Source organism: Mesoplodon densirostris, chromosome 1 (assembly GCF_025265405.1).
Source record: "Mesoplodon densirostris isolate mMesDen1 chromosome 1, mMesDen1 primary haplotype, whole genome shotgun sequence".
Classification (NCBI taxonomy): Eukaryota; Metazoa; Chordata; class Mammalia; order Artiodactyla; family Ziphiidae; genus Mesoplodon; species Mesoplodon densirostris.
Genome location: NC_082661.1, coordinates 27,614,267 through 27,635,889, shown reverse-complemented (window position 1 = coordinate 27,635,889; position 21,623 = coordinate 27,614,267). Strand labels below are relative to the sequence as shown.

Sequence of the window (21,623 nt, the reverse complement as noted above, 5' to 3'; positions counted from 1 at the left end):
GGCTGGAGTCCTGGTTGTTAGAGAGGTGCCGCGACCCGTCCGAGGTGGGTCGGGCAAGGAGAGATTCCGGAACCGGAGCCGCCGCCGCGGTGAGTGGCTGGGTTCAGACCCCTGGGTGGCGGGACGCAGGAAAGGGCAGGAGGAGGGCCCTTAGCTGACCGAGCCCCAGAGCTTAAGAGTGGCATCTGCACACTCCAGAGAGAACGCACACGAACAAGACACGCGGATACACATCAATATCCCTGTACAAAGACGCGGGCCGTACGTACATCTACACATATGCCGGCGGGTGCACAGGGTCGTCCGTGCACTCAGACTCGCACACACATGCACACGCAAAACACACTCACCCGTGCACAGGTGCCTGGACCCATATCCTTCACGCAGAAACTCAAAGATATGTTCACCTGTGCCCTTACATACATGCTCAGACATGTGTCCATACTGATTAGTTTAAGGACGCTCACCTGTACACGCATGTTCACACCATGCACACACAAACACATGGGCCGAAACACACTTGTAAACCTGTGATGCAGACATATACATGTATTACACACGGCTATGGGACTGGGGGGGGGCGTGGGCCCCCAAAGCAGGTGCGGTGTGGGAATCAACAGCTGTACAGATGTTTCGAGGAGAGGGAATAGAGGAACCCATCCCAAGGAGGAGACACCTTTCCTCCCGTGGCCCCAGAGACCGGTTCTCGGGGCAGAACCCCGGGGCCCCCGACTGGGAACAGCCCCCGCCTACAGACCTTCGGGGAGAAGGCCTTCTTACAGTAGGAATATCCCCCCAAAACCCCCCGGGGTGAATCAGCCGTGGCCTCTCTCGGAGTAGAAAATCCCGAGGTTGCTCCAGGACGGGGGAGGGGAAGGGGACGGGAGGCGGGCCTGGCCCCGGACTAGTAGCCTCCCCCGGCCTTGAAAGACCCTCCAGTCCCTGACGCCTGCTCTGGAGGGAGGAGGTGGCCCCCAACCCCGCGGGGCCTTCTTTGGGTCTGGCCGCTCCTCAGCTTGTAGAGATGCTGCGGGGGCCCGCAGGCCAGCGAGAAGACCTCGCGCCCCTCCCGCCTCGGGGGCGTGGCCAGTGGCGTCATTTCCAGGCCCGCCCCCTCCGGCCCCGCCTCCCCGTGGTATTTTCGGGACTTTCCTAAGCTGTTCTAACTTTCCTGCCCCTTCCCCGGGCCGGCCCAGCCCAGCCCAGCTCCAGATTTCGCCCTCCACCGGATCTTGCCCGCCACACCCGGACGGGTAGCTGGAGGAGATCGGACCCTCCCCCAAATTTGGGCCCCCCTCTTCCCCCAACTCCTGTCCTGATCTGTCTCTCCCTACCCCCGCCACTCCTCCCCACCTAAGGCGGGCGCCTGAAACTCTGGGGAACAGGACCCGCCGAAGCCACCGGACAGAGCCGGGCCTAGCCCAGAGACATGGACAGTTGCTACGACCCAGTGAGTCACGCCGCCTGGCCCCAAAGCCGGCCGTCTGCCCGCCCCGTGCCTGTCTGCTTGTCTGCCCGTCTTTCGGAGTGCCATCTACTCCCCGACACCTGTAATGTCCTCAGATTATCTCACCCTGCCTGTCAGTCAGTCTGTCTACAAACTGCTTACAGTAGGAGCTTTCATATGGGCCTGGGGAGGAGAGGGAGTCATTCCTGAGGGCTTACAGAGCTGAGAGGTGGAGGGTTCTGGGGGTGGCTCAGAATCAGCTGCCACCCCAGTCTGTCTCCAAACCAGGGTCTGGATGGCATCATTGAATATGATGATTTCAAATTCAACCCGTCCACTGTGGAGCCCAAGGAGCCAGCCCCAGAGACAGGTTAGTAAGTCCCCTGACCTCCCCTTGTCTTGGAGGGAGGGGAAGGGAGGAGCATGTGCCCTCTGCCTTGGGAATGGGCTCAGAGATCCTGGCTCAGCAAGGCCCCTCTGTCCCCAGCTGATGGCCCCTACCTCGTGATCGTGGAACAGCCTAAGCAGGTGAGCGAGTAGAAGGGATAGTGTGGGATGGCTTCAGCTTTGGGGGCGAGTGGGGTAGTTGCAGCTGGGTGGCCACAGGTAGGGTAACTGACACAGACCAACTTAGGGTTGGGATGGGTAGCTGCTGCTGATCACAGTGGTGTGGTGGTGATTCAGGATACACACATCCAGTCATTATGGTCACTGCTGGCTCGGGGGGACGGGGGTGGTGGTGTCTCTCCTGGTCACAATGTCACTGTGCCCTGGCACCTTCAGCGAGGCTTCCGATTTCGATATGGCTGTGAAGGCCCTTCCCACGGAGGACTGCCAGGTGCCTCCAGCGAGAAGGGTCGGAAGACTTATCCCACTGTCAAGGTGAGCCAGGATAGCGCTGGAGGGTGGGCTAGTGGACAGTGTTCATGGGCATTACTGACAGCCCTCACCCCTCACAGATCTGTAACTACGAGGGACCGGCCAAGATCGAGGTGGACCTGGTAACACACAGTGACCCGCCTCGTGCTCACGCCCACAGTTTGGTGGGCAAGCAATGCTCGGAGCTGGGGGTCTGCGCAGTGTCTGTGGGGCCCAAGGACATGACTGCCCAGTAGGTGCCCCCTACCCCTGGTCCCCACTGGCGTGCCCCCTCATTGCTTGCCAGTTCTAGGCCCCAGCCCACCTCTGTGAGCTTAGCATCTGACCAAGGGGAGAGACCCTGGTTGGCCCTAGAACCCAAGGCCCCAAGTGAAAACTAGAAAAGCTTCCTAGAGGAAGTAGGGCTGAGCTGAGCCCTGGCAGTGGGGAGGGTGCCTCAGGAGAAAAGAACTGCCTGCAAGGCCTCTGACTCCTCCCCTCCCCTACCCAGATTTAACAACCTGGGTGTCCTGCATGTGACCAAGAAGAACATGATGGAGATTATGATACAAAAACTTCAAAGACAGCGGCTTCGCTCCAGGCCCCAGGGCCTTACGGGTATGGAGGAGATGGAGGGAGTCATGGGAGGTGGTCATGGAAGGAGTAGAGAAGGAGGAGGAGTCCAGGGGTCACATGTGTGCCCGCTGCCCAGAGGCCGAGCGTCGGGAGCTGGAGCAGGAGGCCAAGGAGCTAAAGAAGGTGATGGATCTGAGCATTGTGCGGCTGCGTTTTTCTGCCTTCCTTCGAGCCAGTGATGGCTCCTTCTCTCTGCCCCTGAAGCCAGTTATCTCTCAGCCCATCCATGACAGCAGTGAGTATCCTGATCACCTGGGGCCTGGGCGCCAGAGGGAGCATGGAGGGCAACCTTGAACTGTGGAGTCAGATAGGCCTAGGTTTGAACTTGGCCTCACCATGTATGAGCTGAGTGATCTTGAGCAAGTCATTTCCCCTCTCTGAGTATGGCTTCCATCTTGAGTAAATGAAGATACTAGCAGTTCCTGTACCTCTTGGGGTTGTTCAGATAATACAAAGCCCCTGGCTCCATAATTGGGACCATGGCTATTATATCCTCTCAAGTAATTGATATCCCATCTCCATAGAGTCCCCTGGAGCCTCAAACCTGAAGATTTCTCGAATGGACAAGACAGCTGGCTCTGTGCGGGGTGGAGATGAGGTTTATCTGCTTTGTGACAAGGTGCAGAAAGGTGAGGCTGGAGCCTAGGCTGGGAGCTAGGGATGTTGGGTATCAAGCTTGGGGACCAGGACAGCTTCAGGACAAATGGCCCTGGAGATTCTACTAGGAGCTGTGGCCAAACTTCAATTTCCCCTGTAGATGACATTGAGGTTCGGTTCTACGAGGATGATGAGAATGGATGGCAGGCCTTTGGGGACTTCTCTCCTACAGATGTTCACAAACAGGTACCCTAGGGCCAGGGCTGGGCCCGAGCCCAAACTAGGCCAAGGCCTTAATACACCTTATGTTCTCCTTCCCCATAGTATGCCATTGTGTTCCGGACACCTCCCTATCACAAGATGAAGATTGAGCGTCCTGTAACTGTGTTCCTGCAACTGAAACGCAAGCGTGGGGGGGATGTCTCTGACTCCAAACAGTTCACCTATTATCCTCTGGTGGAAGGTGGAGCTGGGCTGAAGATCCCACGGGGGCTGGAGGGTGGGGGCTTGGCTGGAGGGTCCCAAGCACTAGATCAGGGGACCCATGAGTCAAATCAGCAGTAGGGAAGGTCCCAGGAAGAGGTGACACTGGGAGCCAGCCTGAGGGCTTTCAGGGGAAAGGCCATTACCAAACATGGGACAGGGCTCTTGAGGCAAGGCGTGAGTTGGGGTTTTAACATCTCATTTGCCTCTCCCCCCAGACAAGGAGGAGGTGCAGCGGAAGCGGAGGAAAGCCTTGCCCACCTTCTCCCAGCCCTTTGGGGGTGGCTCCCACATGGGTGGAGGCTCTGGGGGCCCGGCTGGGGGTTATGGAGGAGCTGGAGGAGGAGGTGAGTGCTGGTGGCAGGAAGGGGAATGGATGAGGGAGGGGTAAAGGGGAGAAAAGTTGTGGGGGAAGAAATCTGGAAGAGTCCTCCTGGTGCCCCCTCCCCACAGTCCTGCCTGTGTCCACAGGTGGCAGCCTCGGCTTTTTCTCCTCCTCCTTGGCCTACAGCCCCTACCAGTCCGGTGCGGCCCCAATGGGCTGCTACCCGGGAGGCGGGGGCGGGGCGCAGATGGCCTCCGAGGCGCCTAGCGTGGATGCTGGGGAGGAAGCAGCAGAGCCGAGCTCCCCCGCCGGGACCCTCCAGCGCGAACAGCAGGCCCCGGAGCTGCTGCATCGAGGTATGGCCTCGGGAATCCGGGCGGTCGGGACGCTGCGGGTGGGGACCTAGCCCACGCCCACACCCCCTGTCGCCCCCAGCCCGGGAATACAACGCGCGCCTGTTCGGCCTGGCGCAGCGCAGCGCCCGAGCCCTGCTCGACTACGGCGTCACGGCAGACGCGCGCGCGCTGCTGGCGGGACAGCGCCACCTGCTGACCGCGCAGGACGAGAACGGAGACACGTAGGTGGGAGGGCGGGCGGCCGGGCGGGCGGAGTCCTGGGCTTGGCGCGGGTGGAAGGCCGTGAGGTGCGGGGCGGGAAAGGGACTTAAAAAGAGCCAGGGCTCTAGAGTTGGACACACCCGGTTTCAAGCCTGGCCTCGCTATGCTCTAGTTCTGTCCAAGATACTTAATCTCTGCACACTTCAGTTTTAAAGGGGCACAATAATAGTACGTACTTAGCGCAAAAGGTGCTCGGAAGTATTAAGTTCAGGTGCAGCGATGTCCTTGGAGATGTCTGGGCCGGACGGGGCCGAGGGAGAGAGGTTGTGGAGGTGGCGGGGTTTTGAGAGTGAAGGATGCCGAGTTGCTGGGCTTGCTAGGCCAGAGTCTCACTCCCCAACCCCCAGGCCGCTGCATTTGGCCATCATCCACGGGCAGACCAGCGTCATTGAGCAAATAGCACACGTCATCTACCACGCCCCTCACCTCGGCGTTGTTAATCTCACCAACCACCTGCACCAGGTGAGGGGCATCTATTGGTGAGGGGGTAGGGGCTGGAAGTCAGGTGGGTCTAGGCCAGGAGCAGGCCTGGCTCACTCTGCCTGCCTCCCCAGACGCCCCTGCATCTGGCAGTGATCACCGGGCAGACCAGCGTGGTGAGCTTCCTGCTGCAGGTGGGCGCAGATCCAGCACTGCTGGACCGGCATGGAGACTCAGCCGTGCACCTGGCACTTCGGGCACGTGCCAGTGCCCCTGACCTGCTGCGCACCCTGCTGCGGAGTGGGGTTCCCAGCATGCCCCAACTATTGCATGTGCCAGACTTCGAAGGTGAGTTCATCACCTGGACCAGCGGGCAAGGGTGGGGACCAGGGAGGGTACCTGGTGAGTGCCTGTAGTGGACATGAGGCATCGAGGTCATATGGTCAAGGGGTCACATTGGGGGCACAGCTGCAGGCTGAGCATCCTGTGTCACTAGGGCTGTACCCAGTACACCTGGCGGTCCGTGCCCGAAGCCCCGAGTGCCTGGATCTGCTGGTGGACCACGGGGCTGAGGTGGAGGCTGCAGAGCGGCAGGGGGGCCGAACAGCCCTGCATCTAGCCACAGAAATGGAGGAGCTGGGGTTGGTCACCCATCTGGTCACCAAGGTGGGACTGAGGATTGTGGAAGGCATGGAGCCAAGGGTGTGGAGGGACTAGGGATGGGGAGGGTGTGGCGGAGGGACAGCCCATCAGTCGGTGCTGTGATCAACCACTCCTTTGCACCCCACAGCTCCGGGCCAACGTGAATGCCCGTACCTTTGCGGGAAACACACCCCTACACCTGGCAGCTGGACTGGGATCCCCGACCCTCACCCGCCTCCTTCTGAAGGCTGGTCAGTCTCACTCTCAGGGGCATATGAACAGGGCTGGGGGGAAGGAAAGGGGGGCCTCCCAGTCCCCCCACTTTGCATCCTTAATGTGGGCTCCTGTTATACCTCTCCATGACTACCCCCTCACCCAGGTGCCGACATCCACGCAGAGAACGAGGAGCCCCTGTGCCCACTGCCTTCGCCCCCTACCTCTGGTAGTGACTCAGATTCTGAGGGCCCTGAGAGGGACACCCGAGGCAGCTTTCGGGGCCACACACCTCTTGACCTCACTCGCAGCAGCAAGGTGAGGCCAGCCTGGGACTAGAAGTACCAGGGGATGGGGCAGCTGGGCTTATAGATGTGTCCTGAGTATCTGGTACCTGGGCTTAAGGACTGCGATGGGAGGTAGTCAAGGCTGAGGCTGTCTCCCCAGGTGAAGACCTTGCTGCTAAACGCTGCTCAGGACACCATGGCGCCCCCCCTGACCCCACCTAGCCCTGCAGGTGAGATCTCCCCACCCATTGCCAGACCCCAGACCCCTGCTCACAGAGGTCTCTTCTTCAGGGCCACTCAAGGAGGTCTCCCTTCCTCCATCCCTGTCCTCCGTCCATTGCCCCCAGTGGCCCTTCCTGCCTTATCTGTCAGGTTACCATGTGAGAAAGGTGGCATTCAGCTGTGTTTTTGCCCATCTCCAGGGGGTAACTAACACGTTATGTGTGTGTCCCCCTCAGGGCCAGAGATGCCACTCGAGGATACAGTCCTACAGAACCTGGAGCATCTGCTAGATGGGCCAGGAGCCCAGGGCAGCTGGGCAGAGCTGGCAGAACGGCTGGGTCTGCGCAGTCTGGTGGACACGTATCGAAAGACAGCCTCACCCAGCGGCAGTCTCCTACGCAGTTACAAGGTCAGTTGGTCCCCGTCCCGTGCTCCATGCCCCAATCTCAGATCTCTGGTGCTTCTTTGGGGACACCAAACCCTAACTATAACTCAAGTCTCATGCCTCTTCCTTCTTCTCAGCTGGCTGGTGGGGACTTGGCGGGCCTGCTGGATGCCCTGTCTGACATGGGCCTGGAGGAGGGAGTGAGGCTGCTGAGGGGTCCTGAGACCCGAGAAAAGCTGCCTAGCACAGGTAAAGGGGCCCTACCTGAAAGGTGGATCTGGGCTTGGAGGGTGGGAGGCCTGAGGCCTTGACTCTTCCCTATGCCCTTCCCTGTGTCCACTCGCCCAGCAGAGGTGAAGGAGGACAGTGCATACGGGAGCCAGTCGGTGGAACAGGAAGCAGAGAAGCTGGGCCCCCCTCCTGAGCCACCAGGAGGGCTCTGCCACGGACATCCCCAGCCTCAGGTGCACTGAACTGCTGCCCACCCACCAGCCCCCTTCCTGGGCCCCTCTGTACAGTGTCCCCACCTATTCCAGCTCTTATTTAACACCCCGTGCCCACCCTTCAGTTGGGGCAAATAAAAGATTCTCATGAGAAAGGGAGGGGGCGTGGCCTCCTCCCCAACTTAGAGCAGCCCCTGATGTGTGTGACTTTTGTTCCTGGGAACCAAATGCCTATCCTGGCCTCAGGCCAGGCACTGGAGAGAAGAGGCGGCCCAGCCAGCAAGTCTAGAGCAGTTTTAATGGAGGTGGAGGCTATACAAAGGGCAGGGCCCACTGAAGGAGGGAAAGCAAGGCCATGCTGCCCCCGGCCTGTGCATAGGGCCTCAGCGTGGACACCCTTCCGCCACCTCTGGAAAGAGCGGGTGAGCCCTCATGGAAGAGGGAGGGAAAACCAGCTCAGCCCCAACTCCTGGCTTCTGTCTGAGCCAGGCCCCAGGGTGGAGGGCGATTGCTGGTGTCAGGGGTGGGGTGTCTCAGCAGAAACGTCAGGTCTCCCCCACAAAAAAAAAAGCATCAAAAGTCTAGGGGCCCGGGCCCCTCCCATCCCAGTCCCCTGTACGAAAAAGTGCAAAACATTATCACAAAAAGGGGGTCTCAGAGGGGCCCTTAGCCTAAGGCTCCTGAGGCCCATGCCCTAGCCCTGCCCTGCCCCGGACACCGCGTCCGGCGCGGTCAGGCCCTGGACCGAGGGGCCCTCCCCGGTGGCCCGAGGCCGGCCCGGGCTCAGGCAGGGCCCTGTCATGCAGGTGCCTGGTGGGCACCGCCCCCCCCCAACTCCCACCCGCAACTCAGGGCTTCCACCGCCCACTGCCTGCCCCTGCGCGAGACTCTGGGCCAGGACACTGAGCCCGGGGCTGGCTGGAGGTGTTGGGCTGCGAGGAGGGACTGGAGGGAGGAGGGGGGAGTCCGTCTTCCACGCTCCCAGCCTGGGCCAGTGCTGCCTCTACCGCATCCAGCTCTTCACTGCCCGCCTTCAGCTTGACCCGAAGCAGCGCTGCGTATGTGCCATAGCGAGATTTCTGAGGCAGAGGGGCAGGGGTGAGCCTGCTGTCCGCTGTCTGCCCAGCCCACCCCCATCTGGAGCAGGGAGGGACCGCCAAAGAAGGCTAGGAGATGCCACATTCTTGCCTACCTCTGAAGCCCCCAAAGCCCCCAAGGACTGACTGTGACATGATCCCTGGGTGGTTTGGTGACCTTCTCTGGGCTCTCTCTAGACTGTCAACTGTAACAGCTAATGTTTCTTGAGCCTTTACCAGAGTTGGCAAAACTGAGCACTTAACAGACACCATCTCATTTTATTTCCCTAGTGGGGACGGAATGCTGTCCCTGTCCCACAGAAGAGGAAACTGCAGCTCAGAGGGATTAAGCAGTCTGCCCAGGGTCACTCAGCTAGTCCCACTCTTAGAGTCCATGCCATGAATCACTGGTCTGAGCCTCTGTATGGGGACACAGAGGTCCCACCAGTGGAGCAAGGAGCCACGGAGGTGCCCGGGCCGGGAGGCTCACCTCAAACTCCAGATAGGCCTCCTTCTGCCGCTGTTCCTCAGCCTCCTTGCCCCGGGCCTTCTTGCCCAGATGGGCAGCCCGGTGCTGCCGCAACTCACTTGCCATGGCCTTCAGCTTGGCCTCGTGGGTCCGCATCTGCTCCTCCTAGAGGCCAGGGGAGCATGGTCACTCTGGCAGAGACAGTGCCTTTGTGCAAGTTTTTAGAAAAGGTGCCCCATCCTTTGGATGAACAAAGCACCATGTCTGGGTTACCCAACAGTATTTCAGCCTCTGCACGCCCCCCCGTGGCCCATGTCCTGGTGCACTGGACATCTACGTGTATCATTCACAGCGGCCTGGAGTGCAGTCGGCCTAGGCCTGCCTCACTCCGTCCCGCTGGCATCAAGTGGACAGAGCTGGGGGTACCTGGGGGAGGCGGGTGGCAGCACTGGGCAGCAGAGGGCGGCTGAACTTCTTCTGGGAACTGACAGCAGCTGGGAAGGGGGGTGCGGAGAGCATAGCAGCCACCACATTGATGCGAGTGATCCAGGACTGCATCTGCTCCAGGCTCCTGGGGAGACAGCACAGCCATCTGGGCCCAGGGTTCCGTCCAGGGATGCCAGTCCTGGCCTGAGAAGGAATGAGGCAATCCAGGGACAAGGGATGGGAGCAAGCTGGGAGTGGAGTGAAGGGGTCTGGGATGGGCAGGAGGAGGGCACTCACGGGGCCTGGAAGAGGAAGACCCGCCAGTCAGCGGTGCGCAAGTAGAAGACGTGGGGCCTCTTGCTGTAGTCACTGGCACGCGTGGCCAGTGCGTGGTGGATGCTGATGGCATTCTTTAGCTCAGCCTCCGACGGGGCCTCCCCAGGCTGGTACTCCTCCTGTGGGGTGCCCATCTCGTCCTGGCTACAGTCCCAGCCCAGCCCGCCCCGCCCCCACTCCCTCCCCTGAGCCAGCTCAGCCCCAGCCCCTTGAGCTGGCCCCGCACCTTCTGCAGGTAGAGGATCATGCCCTTGAGGATCCCGTGGAAGTTCTTCCAGCCCCGCTTGCCCCGAGGTGCTGGGGGGAAGGAAGACAACTCAGGGGGGCCTGAGACAGGCCCACTCCCTTCCATCCCCCAGGCCTCCCCACCTGGCCACGTACTCTTCCTGCAGTCAGGGTCTGCGTGCACCTTTCGCACCAAGGCCCCGTGCTTGTAGACTGCGGCCCCAGGCTCGGGAGTCAGGTCCAGGAAAGGGCTGGAGCCGCTGCCACTGCCCCCGCTGACTCTCTTGATGACCTTGGGGTTGGGGTCGGCCAACTCAGACAGAGAGCGTCTCAGCTCCTCCTCGTCTCTGCAGGTGTGATCACCTCAGAGGGGGCTGGCCGTGGAGCCACGACCCCCCCTTCAGGCCCGGCCTCTGCCACCCAGGAAAGCTCCTCCAGTGTCTGTGAAGAAGGGGCTGGGGGGACTGCCCCTCTCATAGGGCGTGGCTCCCCTCAGCCTGAGGCTCCTGGAGCCACATTTCCGGGCTCAGACCAGGTTGCACCAGGGTGTAGCTGTACCTCCCCACTCAGATCAGGGGTCCTTGAGGCAGCATGTCTCTGCCCCCAGATTAGAGTTCCCAAGGGTAGGGCCACGTCTGTCCCTTCCTCCCCTCACGTGTACGGCGCCCCATCCTCTCCATTTCTGCACACACACACACCCCTCACTCCCTTCTCCACCAGAGCAGACACATGTCTGAATCAGCTTCTCAACCACACCCAGCACCAGGCTTTACTCGTAGCTTGCTGGCTAAATGGCGGCAGAAGGAGCTTCCTAGTACCTCCTGGTCTGCAGGCTCTGTCAGCTATCATCTAAAGAATCTGATTCTATTTTGTCACTCCCTCGTCAAAAACCTGCAGTAGCTCCCTACTGCCTTCCAGCTGGAGCCTACACTACCTCCTCACCAACACTGTCTCTCTCCTGCCGCTCTCCATTCCAGCTAGCCTGCCTCCTCTTGGTCTCCTCACCCCACACTCGTTTCAGCCATCACACATTGGCCTCCCAAATACCAACTTCCCTCTTTCTCTGCCCAAACAATGCTTCCTCTCTGTCAAGGCTTGCCCTGAGACCAATCCTCACAGAAGCTTTCCCTGATCCCCCCTGTACCCCAGTCCTGAGCTTTGCCTCCTCTAAGGTCTTCTCTCCTGCAGACTGGGAGCTCCCAGCTAAACTGAGCAGTGGCTGGACTCTCAGCAGATACCAGCAAGTAGGAGTGATCTATTGACCGTTTAGATGAGGGCTCGACCTCAGACTGGGGGACTCAAGACTAAAACTAGACCTCCTCCCTCAGTCTAGACTCTTCCAAGACTTAACTCTGAGTCTTTCTGTTTCCACTGGGGTTGCCAAGAGTAGACAATTCTGTGACACTCTGGGCTCCCTAGGACCCAGGAGGAGGCTCTCCCTCTACTGGTCGGGGCCCTACCTCCAGAGACTTCTACTTTCCCACTTGGGTGCCAAGAGACCTCCCCCCATTTGTTTCAGCACCCTCATCCCCGGCCAGCTGACAGTGGCCACCCACCCCAACCCAGCTTGTCATAACAACCCAGCTAGAGACAAGACACAGAACCCCACGTCCAGGCGGGCACCTCCAAAAAAGGAAGTGAGGCAGCCTCACTGCCTCCCGTGCTCTCACCCGCCTCCCCGGCTCCACAGCGCCAGGATTCACTCGGCCCATCTCAGTGCTCTCAACCTCTCCAGGCAGCCCCTTCCCGACGTCCCATCCCACCCCCTCACATGCCCCAGGACTCACATGGCCCACTGCAACTTTTCATTCTTGATGGAGCTGTACAAGGCCTGCAGAGGAAGGAACAAACCCGGGGGGTGGGGGTCAATCCTGGGGGGGAGGTGCACCAATGCCAGAGCTCAGAGCCCTCCCTCCAAGTTTGGGGGAGGAGACAAAACTGGGGGTGGCGATGGGCAGCAGGGTGTAATGACTGACAGGCTCTAGAACAAGGTACTAGGACCCAGGCCCAGGTTTGCCACTTGAGCTGCATGACTTTGGACAAGTCTCCATGGGAAGAACAAACGTAGCACCACATAGTCGTTTTATTTATTTTTTTGGCCACGCCACGCGGCATGCAGTATCTCAGTTCCCTGACCAGGGATAGAACCAGCACCCCTGCACTGGGAGCTCTTAACCACTGGACCGCCAGGGAAGTCCCGGTACGTGTTTACCATAGGGCAAGCAACTAACACAGGACATCCTGGCGTAAGGTTTACGTACGATAAATAGCAACTGCTATTATCTTTGCTGTTGTTGTTACTGTTAAGAGTCATCCTATTCAGAACCTGGGTGGGGGAAGCACAGTCCCAGAAGGAATGCAAAAGAGCAGCCTAAGAAGCTCTCCCTTCCCCAACCATGTGTTTTGGCCTATTTCGACAGGATAAACCCACACAGGGCATACGGGGAAACTGAGGCCCAGGAACAGGACTCTACCTGTCACCTCCCTCCTTGGCTAACAGAGAACACACTCCCATGGCTCCCATCCCCAGTGCAAGCTGAGATCTTCGCCCAACCCAGAGAGCCCCACCAAGCCAAATGCCAGAGTGGTCCAGCCCCCTGCCCACGCACATACTTCATGTTCCTGCAGAGTGGACACTAGTCTAAAAGACAATAGTTTTAGCTTCCAAACCCTGCACACTCCAAACTCCCTGTGAATTCCCGAACCAGTCACTTGCCTCTGTACAGTTGGCCTGGGGGACCTGCAGGGGCCTTGGGGTGGTCGGAGGAGAGGATGGGTTCCAGTAGTGGCATAGGGGACCCCTCTTCTTGGGAGTAGCCTGCAACGTGGGTTCACACCAGTGCCTCCCACTGTGGGGGCGCTTCCACCAGCCTGTCCGTGAGTGGGTGTGTCCCCAGCACGTGCGGCTAAGCGTGTGGCGTGTGATGCCTGCGTGCGAGGAGTTGGATGCAGTGGTGACGTCGGCACCTTCTCCAAGATGGGACACAGCCCCCCGCTGCCCACACAACACGGTCTCTGACTCTTTCACTGTCCACTGCTATACCCAACCACAAGGCTAGCCAAGCACCCCACATGGGCACACCCTGACCTGGCCGGGGGCAGGTACACCACGACCTCCACCCCACAGCACAACCCAGTCAGGTGCATACACAGCACAACCCAGTCAGGTGCATACTCAGCCCTCCCAGCACCACCCCGACCAAACTCAGCAAGGCGCAGACCCTAAGCCCTCACACTCCAACTCTCGGGCCAGGACGTGAAGTGGCCACCGAAAGCCAACCTGCGGTCCTTGTCTCCAGCCCTGCAGTTCATCCCCTGCCCCTCTCGGCACTTCCTTTGGCCCACAACGTCTTCCTTCGAAAATTCCTAAACCCCACAGGTGAGCTCCGTCTCATGCTCTCATCTAGAAGGCCCAAAGACCCTTTGGTCTGCGATCCCCAACTTGATCCGAGGGTCTCTGCCCTACCCCCACCCCATGCCCACCCCTGGCTACCCGTGGGCTCTGTCCGTGTCGGGCTCCCTCCTCGGCTTGCGATGCTTTCGGCGCCTCCCTCAAGCCGCCCCCTCAGTCGAGTGCCGCCCTCAGCAACCCCCTCGGTCGCCCCCAAGCCTGGCGTGGGCCGCGGCCCCACCGCCCTCACCGCCTTTTTCTTCTTGCGGCTCTGCAGGCGGCTGACCACCAAGTCGGTGTAGAGCACGGGCTTGAGACTGCGCGACCGCTGCGGCCAGCCATAGCACAGGGTCTCCGCGCCGCGGTGGGTGCGCCCGTAGCGCACGGAGCACAGCGAGCGCGAGCGCAGCCGCCCGGCGCTGCTGTGGATGCTGTTGACACCGATCATGCTGGCCCGGCCGGCACGCCGCGGTCCCCGGCCATGCCCCCGTCCGGCCTCGGCCGCGGACGGCCCGCGGACGGCTTCCCCGACAGCCGGCGCGAGCGGCCCGGCCCGGCCCGGCCCGAGCCCGGCCCGGCTCGGCTCCCACCGACGCGCAGAGCGCTCAGCGGCGGCGGCGGCGACGCGGTCTGCTCTGCAGCTCGGCGAGAGCGGGCGGGGGGGCGTCAACGGAGAGGGGAGGGCGAGGGCGAGGGGCGGGGACGGCGCAAAATGGAGGCGTCCGACCGAGAGGAGGGCCCGCCGCGCGCCGTCACGGGGGAGGCGCCTGGGAGGGCCGGTGGGGCGGGGTGGCCTGCTCTAGAGGTGCTGGGAGGTTAGGGCTGGGAGGTGGGCTGTCCCTGTAGGGTCTGGAGCGCTCTCCTGGCTCGTCAGGGTGCGGTGGTGAGGAGAAAGGTCGGAACGCCTCCTGGCGGCCCTCTTTTACAGAGCCAGGAGGGGCCACGAGGCTAGAGACAGCGGCGCGGGATGGAGACAGCCGTGGAATTACCCAACTCACCGACCCGCAGATACTTCAAATGCCCGAGTATATAATCACCTTCAAACACCCCACTTTACATACACCCCAACCAACCAGATGCACCAATTCACATTCACCTCAACTCACAAACACTACAAATTCAGAGGTACACCTCAAATTTTACAGTCATTAACTCACAGACATACACCCCCTACTCATGGACACCTGTTATAAACCAGATAGTCAATTCGTAGATATACACCCCAACACAGACACACTCTAAATCATAAGCCCTAAAGCACAAACACACTCCAAGTCAGACAAAGCCCTACGATTCACAGACCCTAAGTCACATATACAAGTCAGCATACACCCCAACTCACTGACGCCCCCCCACCTCACAGTGGACGGCCCTACTCAAGATACGTTCCCAAACTCAGAAGCTCAACACACCCCACGTTCACAGACACGCCCCAGGACACTCCTGTACTGTCACATGTATGCGGTGGCCGGGAGACCCCTTTGACAACTCTGGGGGTTTCAAGGGAGTGCAGGCCTTCTCGGATAAAACGCCACCCGATCTGGAAGAGGAGTGAAGCCAAGGTCCAGGCCACCCCCTCCTCCTCCCATCCTACCCGCTCCAGTGTAGCTAACCCCTCAGGATCTGGCGCCTGGGCGCGGGGCCTGCCCACTAAGGAGCCAGAAGCGCAGTGTGTAGTCCCAGCTTGGTGCTAACTGGCTTCAGGACCCCGGAAAGCCTTTGTCCCTCTCAGGGCCCCCATCTCCGGGTCCCTCCAGTGCAGCGGTACCAGAGAGGCCTTTGTGGCTGTACACCGTGGGGCGGGGGCTGGGCGCGGGGAGGGAAGTGGTGTACCTATGCGCGCCCCACCGCCCTTGCAGAGACCCCCCACCCCTTTCCTCAGTGAACACTGAAGGAGGGGCGCTAACGAAGCCAAAATACAGGGTCCAGGGCCTGCTGGTCACGTGTTTTCGAGAACTGTTTCTCCCCCCTCCCCCACTGTGCGCTGGGACTGCGAGTGCGCATGTTCCGGGAAAGCCAGTCTTGTGGGGGCTGGGGGAGGGGGCGGTCCCCAGGCTGAGTCACTAGAGCCCAGGCTTCCACAGCGGGAACTGGGTGGTGGCAGGCCCCTCCCCGCCCCTCCCTCGGAGGCCTGCTGACAGGTCCCCTGTCCCTCCCCTCCAAAGACCTCTGCCCCGCCCCGCCCCACCCCACCCCCCACCTTGAGCAGCTCTTTGGGGAAGTCGCCGCCTTCGTTGAGGCCCTCCAGGTTACCAATGAAGTCTCCGCAGGTCATGCGCTTCCCGATGTTCTAATGGAGGGCACAGAGGCCTCTGAGCTTGGGGAGTCCTTCGCCTCCCAGGCCCTGAAGTCTCTGGACGGGGTGTTCCAGGCTCCCTCCCGCCAGCCCCCCTACTCACGTGGCCGTGGAGATCCGTATTGAGTAGCATGAGGGCGCAGGTCAGCGTGTGCGCACCGTCTAGGAGAGAATTGACATTCAGCCTTGGCCACCTCGCAGGGACTCTTCCACATCTATCTTCCTCAATCTTCCAGTTCATCCCCTGCCCCCTTTCAGGAACCCCTTTGGCTCACAACCACACTTTTGTAAGTCCCGGACCCCATTAGCAAACCCCTCTGGAGCAAAGACCTCTCTCTTCCAGTAAATCCCTCAGATGGGACCTCTCCCTCTAGTTAGGTCACCTCACCTAGCTCCCTAAGGTTCTGGGGGCAGCCCACTGCTTGCCCCCAACATCAACATGCCTCTGTGTCTATGCAAGCCATTGGGCCCCACACAGTTATGCAGACCAAATAGAATCCCTACTCAGGCCAAGCACTGTCTTGCACATGTATGCAAACAACGGCATGCAAACACACCTGCCACGTGCCTCTTCACAACACACACTAGACCCTACCTAGCACTATACCTGCCCACATGCACAGTTCCACACCTGTGCAGCCGTGCCAGTACTGTCTGCATACATGTATGCTTGCATGCCTGCAAGCTCATGCATTCGGGTACTTCTGCATACACACTCATGCTGCTTTGCACAGATGCAGTGCCCATCTGCCTCAGTGACCAGCCAGGAATGTCCTGCCCCGGGCCTCCTCACCCTCTGAGGACAGGGCTCCAGGATTGCACTGGAAGTATCTCTGGGAGAAGTGGGCCAGCACGCGCTCCCGTTCCTGGGTCTCACCCATTAAGGCCAGCTCCTTCAGAAACACCCTGGGGAGGGGGGAAGAGGGGACATGTCACCTCTACCCAAGGTCCCCTTACCAGGCAGCCCTGGCTCTTGGCCATACCCAGACAACTTGGGAAAGGGTGACCTCAGGGCAGTTTAGGGGAGTCACAGGGCTCAGAGGAGGCATAACTGAGGCCCTGCACACCAGGCCTGGAGAGTAGGCGCTGCCCTCAAAGGGCTGGACACCCACCTGAGAGCTTGGTCCAGAGTCATGCCCGTGAAGACAAAGAACTTCAGGTACTCGCCAGCCACAAGTTTGCTGAAGTCATTGCTGTGGGCAGGGCAGAGGGACAGGTGGAGTCTCAAGGGGAAGTGTCAAGGGGCCAGGTGGGGTTTACCTAGAGACCTGGGGGTATTAGATACAGGGGATGTGGAGGTGCTGCCCGCAGGATGCATCCCTTTTCCCCCCATTCTCAATCCCAGCCCAGTGCCTTTACTTCTTGCCCAGGTGCCGGGCCACATCCGCCTTCCTGAAGCCGTCTAGTCGGTACAGCCTCTTAGCTAGGCGCTGCGCAGCCTCCAGGTCTGCTTTCTGCCCATTGGACAAGGTGTCTGTGCTTCCCAGGGCCAGTCGCTCTGTGCTGTCCAGCTCTGAGTCCGAATCGGACACGAGCTGGCTCAGGGGCGGTTCACTGCCAGGGTAGAACACCAGCTCAGAGGTGGGGCAAGCCCTTGGGGGCCATCCAGATCCTTTCCTTCCTCTGCCTCCAGACCCAGTAGACAGAGGAGGGAAGACTGGGACATGGGGAAGGCATTTTTCTTTTCTCCAGAGAAGGAGATTCCTTCCATCAGCCTACTCCATCATTACCACCTCTCTGTGGAAGTCCTGCCTCAAATCTAACCCACATCCATGTTGCTGCTTTGGGAGTTCTGGCTGCTTTCCCCAAAGCTCCCTAAGTTTGCTATTAGACATAGATTCCCCATCCCCACACTGGACCTACTCAGGACAGAGTCCTCTGTGTCTGAGACCATGGGCAAAGATAGGATAGATGGACTGGTAGGGAGGAACAGTGGAGGGTCAGACAAAGATGTGAGGGCAGCAGGGACACTCTCCTGCTCCTATGTCTTTCCTCTTCCCGCCTTTTAGGGAGAGGAGCCTCCTCCGGTCCTTCTCTTACACCCTCAAAGAAGCAGGCTCTGGGGTAGAGGGTATTGGGGGTCAGAGTGAATTCCTCATCCCCTGTCTCCTCCTGCCTTCCCCTTCCCACCCCGGCTGCTCTACTCACAAAGCCACCTGTCACCCCAGAGACAGAGGCCGGAAACTCCTAGTTGCTAGGCAACGCTGTCTCCCTGGCCACCCCCTCCTGTTGCCATGGCTTCAGTGACTGAGAGGGTAGCTGGCAGAGGGGAGAGCAGAAAGGTTAGACTGGTGAAAGGACTTTCTGGAGAAGGGTGAGAGACTCTAGATTGGAAGGGGGAGGAGACATGGGAGGGAAGCAAAAGGAGAAGCTGGTGGCTGCATCTTTGGGAGAAACCTCCAGGCTGGCTGAGGGTAAGATCAGAAGAATTCTAAGCAGGTTAGAGGCTCTGTCTGGGGAGGGAAGGGCCCTTCTAGAGAAAGAGGAGGGTGTCCTCTAGAGACCCTTCAATCCTAAACCATGGTTTCGCAAGTCACTGGATCTGAGACCAAGGGGGCAGGCTGTGAGGGGCTACCACTCACAGCCAATGGAAGTAGTCCTCCAAATGAGAAAACACATCTGTATCCCCTAACCACCCCTATCAGGGGTCAGGAATATAAACTACATCTTCACACTCAGGCTCTGTCCCTTAGAGCAACTGTTCCTGGGGCCCTGGGCCCTGGGGCCTCAAGTCTGAGGACCCAAAGGAATCACTCACCTGCCCAGGGGAGCTACCCCCAGTCCATAGCTGTCTTCTGAGTGGCAGGGACTAGGGGGCTCCCTCCTTGGGGCCTGCTTGGCTCCAGCCTCTGCCTCCTCTTCCTCCCCTCTCTGTGTCCAAGGCCCATCAGCAGCAGAGCTGGTACCAGAATCCGGTTCAAGAGGGGCAAGTGGGGCAGGAGCAGGTGGGTCAGGCCTGGGGGCAGGGGGCTGCGGAGGCAGCTCAAAGGTGAAGAAGGGGCTCTGGGTTGGGCCAGGTGAGGCCAGGGCCTCCAGCGAGGCGAGGCTGGTGTAGGAGGTGCCCTTGGCCCGGTGTGACTCCAAGATGGCTTCAAACACACAACTGAAAGAGTCGGGCCCATCAGCCAAGGGGCTGGTCCCAGGTAGAAAGGGCAGAGGTGACTTGAGAGGCCCGGAGTGAGGCATTCGGGTGCCTGGCCTGCAGGGGTGGGGAGGAGAATCTCTGATCAGGGGCCTTCAGGACAGCTCTCAGGTAGCATTTCATCGAACTTTCATACCGACTCTGTGAAGGGGATTATCATCCCCTTTTCACAGGCTCCCATCCCCCGAAAAGAGCCACCCGGGTACGGGTACGGGGTCCCCACCACAGGTTTGCCAAGCTATTCAGTGCCCCTGGAGCACCCCAGCCCCACCCATACCCAACACCCAATCCCCTTCCTCTCTCACTCCCTGCTAATCTCCCTTTCTCCTCCTTCTCCCTGATCCTCTCCCCTCCTGCCATCCCATTTCTATTTCTGGCAACATCTTAGGAAAAGAAGATGAGGCTCCAGGCTGCAATGGGGTGTGAGACAGAGAGGAAGGCCCCTACACTCTACGTTCTCCTGCCGGGATCCAGGATCTAGCCTGATGCTCCCGTGCCCCCAGGCTTGATTTTGACCTCAGCCTGTCACTCTGCCCCTGGCCCTCATTAGAACCCCTTTCTTCCTCTATCCTGGCTGCCCCTACCCTCCTGGGCTCTTGCTGATGGTCCCCACACCCCCGACACCCTGCCAGGCCTCAGGCCTCTGTCCGGAATCCCGAGTGCTACAGCGCCCTGTCAGCACACCGCTTTGTCCTGACATTCCCGGCCCCACCCTTGTCTCTATTCCCGTCCCTTTGAGCCCAGCTCTGGCTCTGGGCCAGTGGGAAGGAGCAAGCCACTTTCCTCTCCCACTCCCCCACTCACCGGGCCCCTTCTGAGGCCTCAAACACCTCGTCGTCCACATCCTCTTCCCCACCTGCCTCATCCTCGTCCTCATTGCCACTGCCCAGGCTGGAACGAGGGCCAAGGCATGGGCCGGGACGTGGGGCAGGTGGGCGGGCAGTGCCAGGCGGGCCCTCAGAGCTGGGCTGACTCTCGATGGCCGAGTCAGCCTCTTCCCGCTCAGCCAGCACCTCATCGATGTCGGTCTCGCGGTAGCACCTCAGGGGCACTGTGTCCAGGTCCGTCTCGGAGTACTTGGCTGCTCGCCCCACAGCCACCCCAGAGCCCTGCCCTGAGCCCACCCCAGGTGGAGATGGGGGGGCCTGCTCTGGGGGCTTAGCACCTGCAGTGTGCACAGGCATCCCGGTCAGGAGGTTATTCAGGTCAGCTCCCTGTCCTGATTCTGTTCTCAGAAGGTACTCTCCCCCACTGCCTCAAACTGGCAGGAAGTTCTCTCACTGTCTAGCTGCCATTCCTCCTGCTACAAACTCAGCTTGTTCCTGGTGCCAGTGGAGCTCATTTCAAATCAAGTTCTTATCAAACAGCTTTGAGGGGCCTGAGGGAGACCAGCCTCTTTTCTACTCCAAGGAATGACCCTCGACATCCTGCCACCCCTCCCTCCACTACCCAGCTTCCTCCAAGTGCCCAACCTAGCTGCCATCCCCCAACCCCCTATCATAAAACAGATGGATAGACTGAGGCCTAGAGAGGCATTAGCCAACTCAGAAGCCCAGGAAAGAATAGGGGGAAGTTTAAATGAAGGCTCCCTAGCCCGCCATGGCTGCTGTGGAAAAGGCCCTGTCCTGTTCCCCTTGCCTCAGTCCCAGGCCTTACCTGAGCTGGGGGAGTCCAAAGAGCCATAGAAGAATTCCCATTTGGCTCGCGCGATTCTCTGGGCATGAGAGGAGACTTCTCTGGGTGAGGACCAGGGGTCCCCCTAAGCCAAGGAGGGAGACATAGACACAGGCACCCAGAGATAAAGCCAGACACACAAAGACACAAGAACATGGGACAGAAACACAGAAAGAAAAACATACAGGGACAGAGGTGCAGAGACATAAGGACAAACAAAGAGGGCAAGAAAGAGGGAGATTTAGCACAGATTGAAGGATTCAGAGTGAACAGCTGATAGGCCCAAAACCACCAAGGAGACAAGCCTTGGCCTTTGTTGGGTCTCTGGGGTTCCAGGGAGCCCAAGGGAGATCAAATACCTGGTTAAGGAGCCCAGTGTCAGCAGGTCCTCGGAATAATGTGGCCAGGTGCTCAGAGGGTCCCCCCAGCCCATTGGGGAGAGAGGAGTAAAGACCGTCTGCTCCAACCTGAGGTTGAGCTGGTGGCCCGTGTAAAAGGCCCTGGCTGCCAGGCAGAGCTGAGCCTCCTCCAGCTGGGAGTGGGTCTGATGTGGATGCTTCTAGCCGCAACTTTCGGTTGGAGCCAGGCCCAAGGGCTGGGGTGGGACTGGGAGGAGAGACCCCACCCAGGTCCCAGCTCCGACTCAAGCCTCCGGGAGCAGGTAGCCCATTCAGTGGCCTCACGCTGGCCTTCTCCACAAAGCGGAATATGACCACAGAGCTCCGGGCCCCTGGTGGGGGCTGCCCAATGGGTGAAGAGGGTGCCCAGGGTGAGGGAGCAACACGGGGTGAAGGGGGGCCACGCAGGGGTGTACAGGGTGCTGTCACACGTCCAAGTTCGCGGCCTCGGGGACCTGGACCTGCCACCCGCCGTAGTAGGGAGCCTGTGCTGCCATACATGCTGGCCGGGGGGCTCTGGGGCACTGGGCCTTCGGGGAGCCAGCGGCGTGGGCATCGTGGCGGGGAGATGGCACAGTCGCCTTCCGAGCAGAAGCGCATGGCACCCTGGGCCAT

At 60.0% G+C, this 21,623-nt stretch overlaps 2 protein-coding genes across 3 annotated transcripts; one reads left to right on the top strand and one right to left on the bottom strand.

Moving 5' to 3' along the window:
• On the top strand, positions 1 to 7,731 carry NFKB2 (nuclear factor kappa B subunit 2). Of its 2 annotated transcripts, XM_060105541.1 has the most exons (23): positions 1 to 89; positions 1,359 to 1,450; positions 1,736 to 1,817; positions 1,935 to 1,975; positions 2,231 to 2,329; positions 2,407 to 2,558; positions 2,817 to 2,923; positions 3,018 to 3,176; positions 3,466 to 3,570; positions 3,699 to 3,784; positions 3,863 to 4,001; positions 4,240 to 4,368; positions 4,493 to 4,702; positions 4,782 to 4,923; positions 5,311 to 5,425; positions 5,518 to 5,731; positions 5,880 to 6,049; positions 6,174 to 6,276; positions 6,405 to 6,556; positions 6,686 to 6,755; positions 6,984 to 7,156; positions 7,270 to 7,381; positions 7,484 to 7,731. In XM_060105541.1, exons 2-23 carry the CDS (start codon positions 1,430 to 1,432, stop codon positions 7,603 to 7,605), a joined length of 2,703 nt encoding a protein of 900 aa, XP_059961524.1. In that variant the 5' UTR covers positions 1 to 89; positions 1,359 to 1,429; the 3' UTR covers positions 7,606 to 7,731. The 2 variants fall into 2 exon arrangements, with proteins under 2 accessions (XP_059961524.1, XP_059961452.1); XM_060105469.1 differs by lacking the exon at positions 1 to 89 and having other exon boundaries at positions 1,162 to 1,450.
• Positions 7,732 to 7,864: 133 nt separating this feature from the next.
• Positions 7,865 to 21,623, bottom strand: PSD (pleckstrin and Sec7 domain containing). The gene is made up of 16 exons (XM_060105362.1): positions 20,970 to 21,623; positions 20,593 to 20,695; positions 19,741 to 20,101; positions 18,553 to 18,993; positions 17,154 to 17,348; positions 16,907 to 16,987; positions 16,588 to 16,700; positions 15,898 to 15,956; positions 15,699 to 15,788; positions 11,895 to 11,938; positions 10,264 to 10,454; positions 10,109 to 10,179; positions 9,844 to 10,001; positions 9,547 to 9,691; positions 9,142 to 9,285; positions 7,865 to 8,654 (listed from the first exon to the last, which is right to left on the bottom strand). Exons 1-16 carry the CDS (start codon positions 21,621 to 21,623, stop codon positions 8,424 to 8,426), a joined length of 3,081 nt encoding a protein of 1,026 aa, XP_059961345.1. The 3' UTR covers positions 7,865 to 8,423.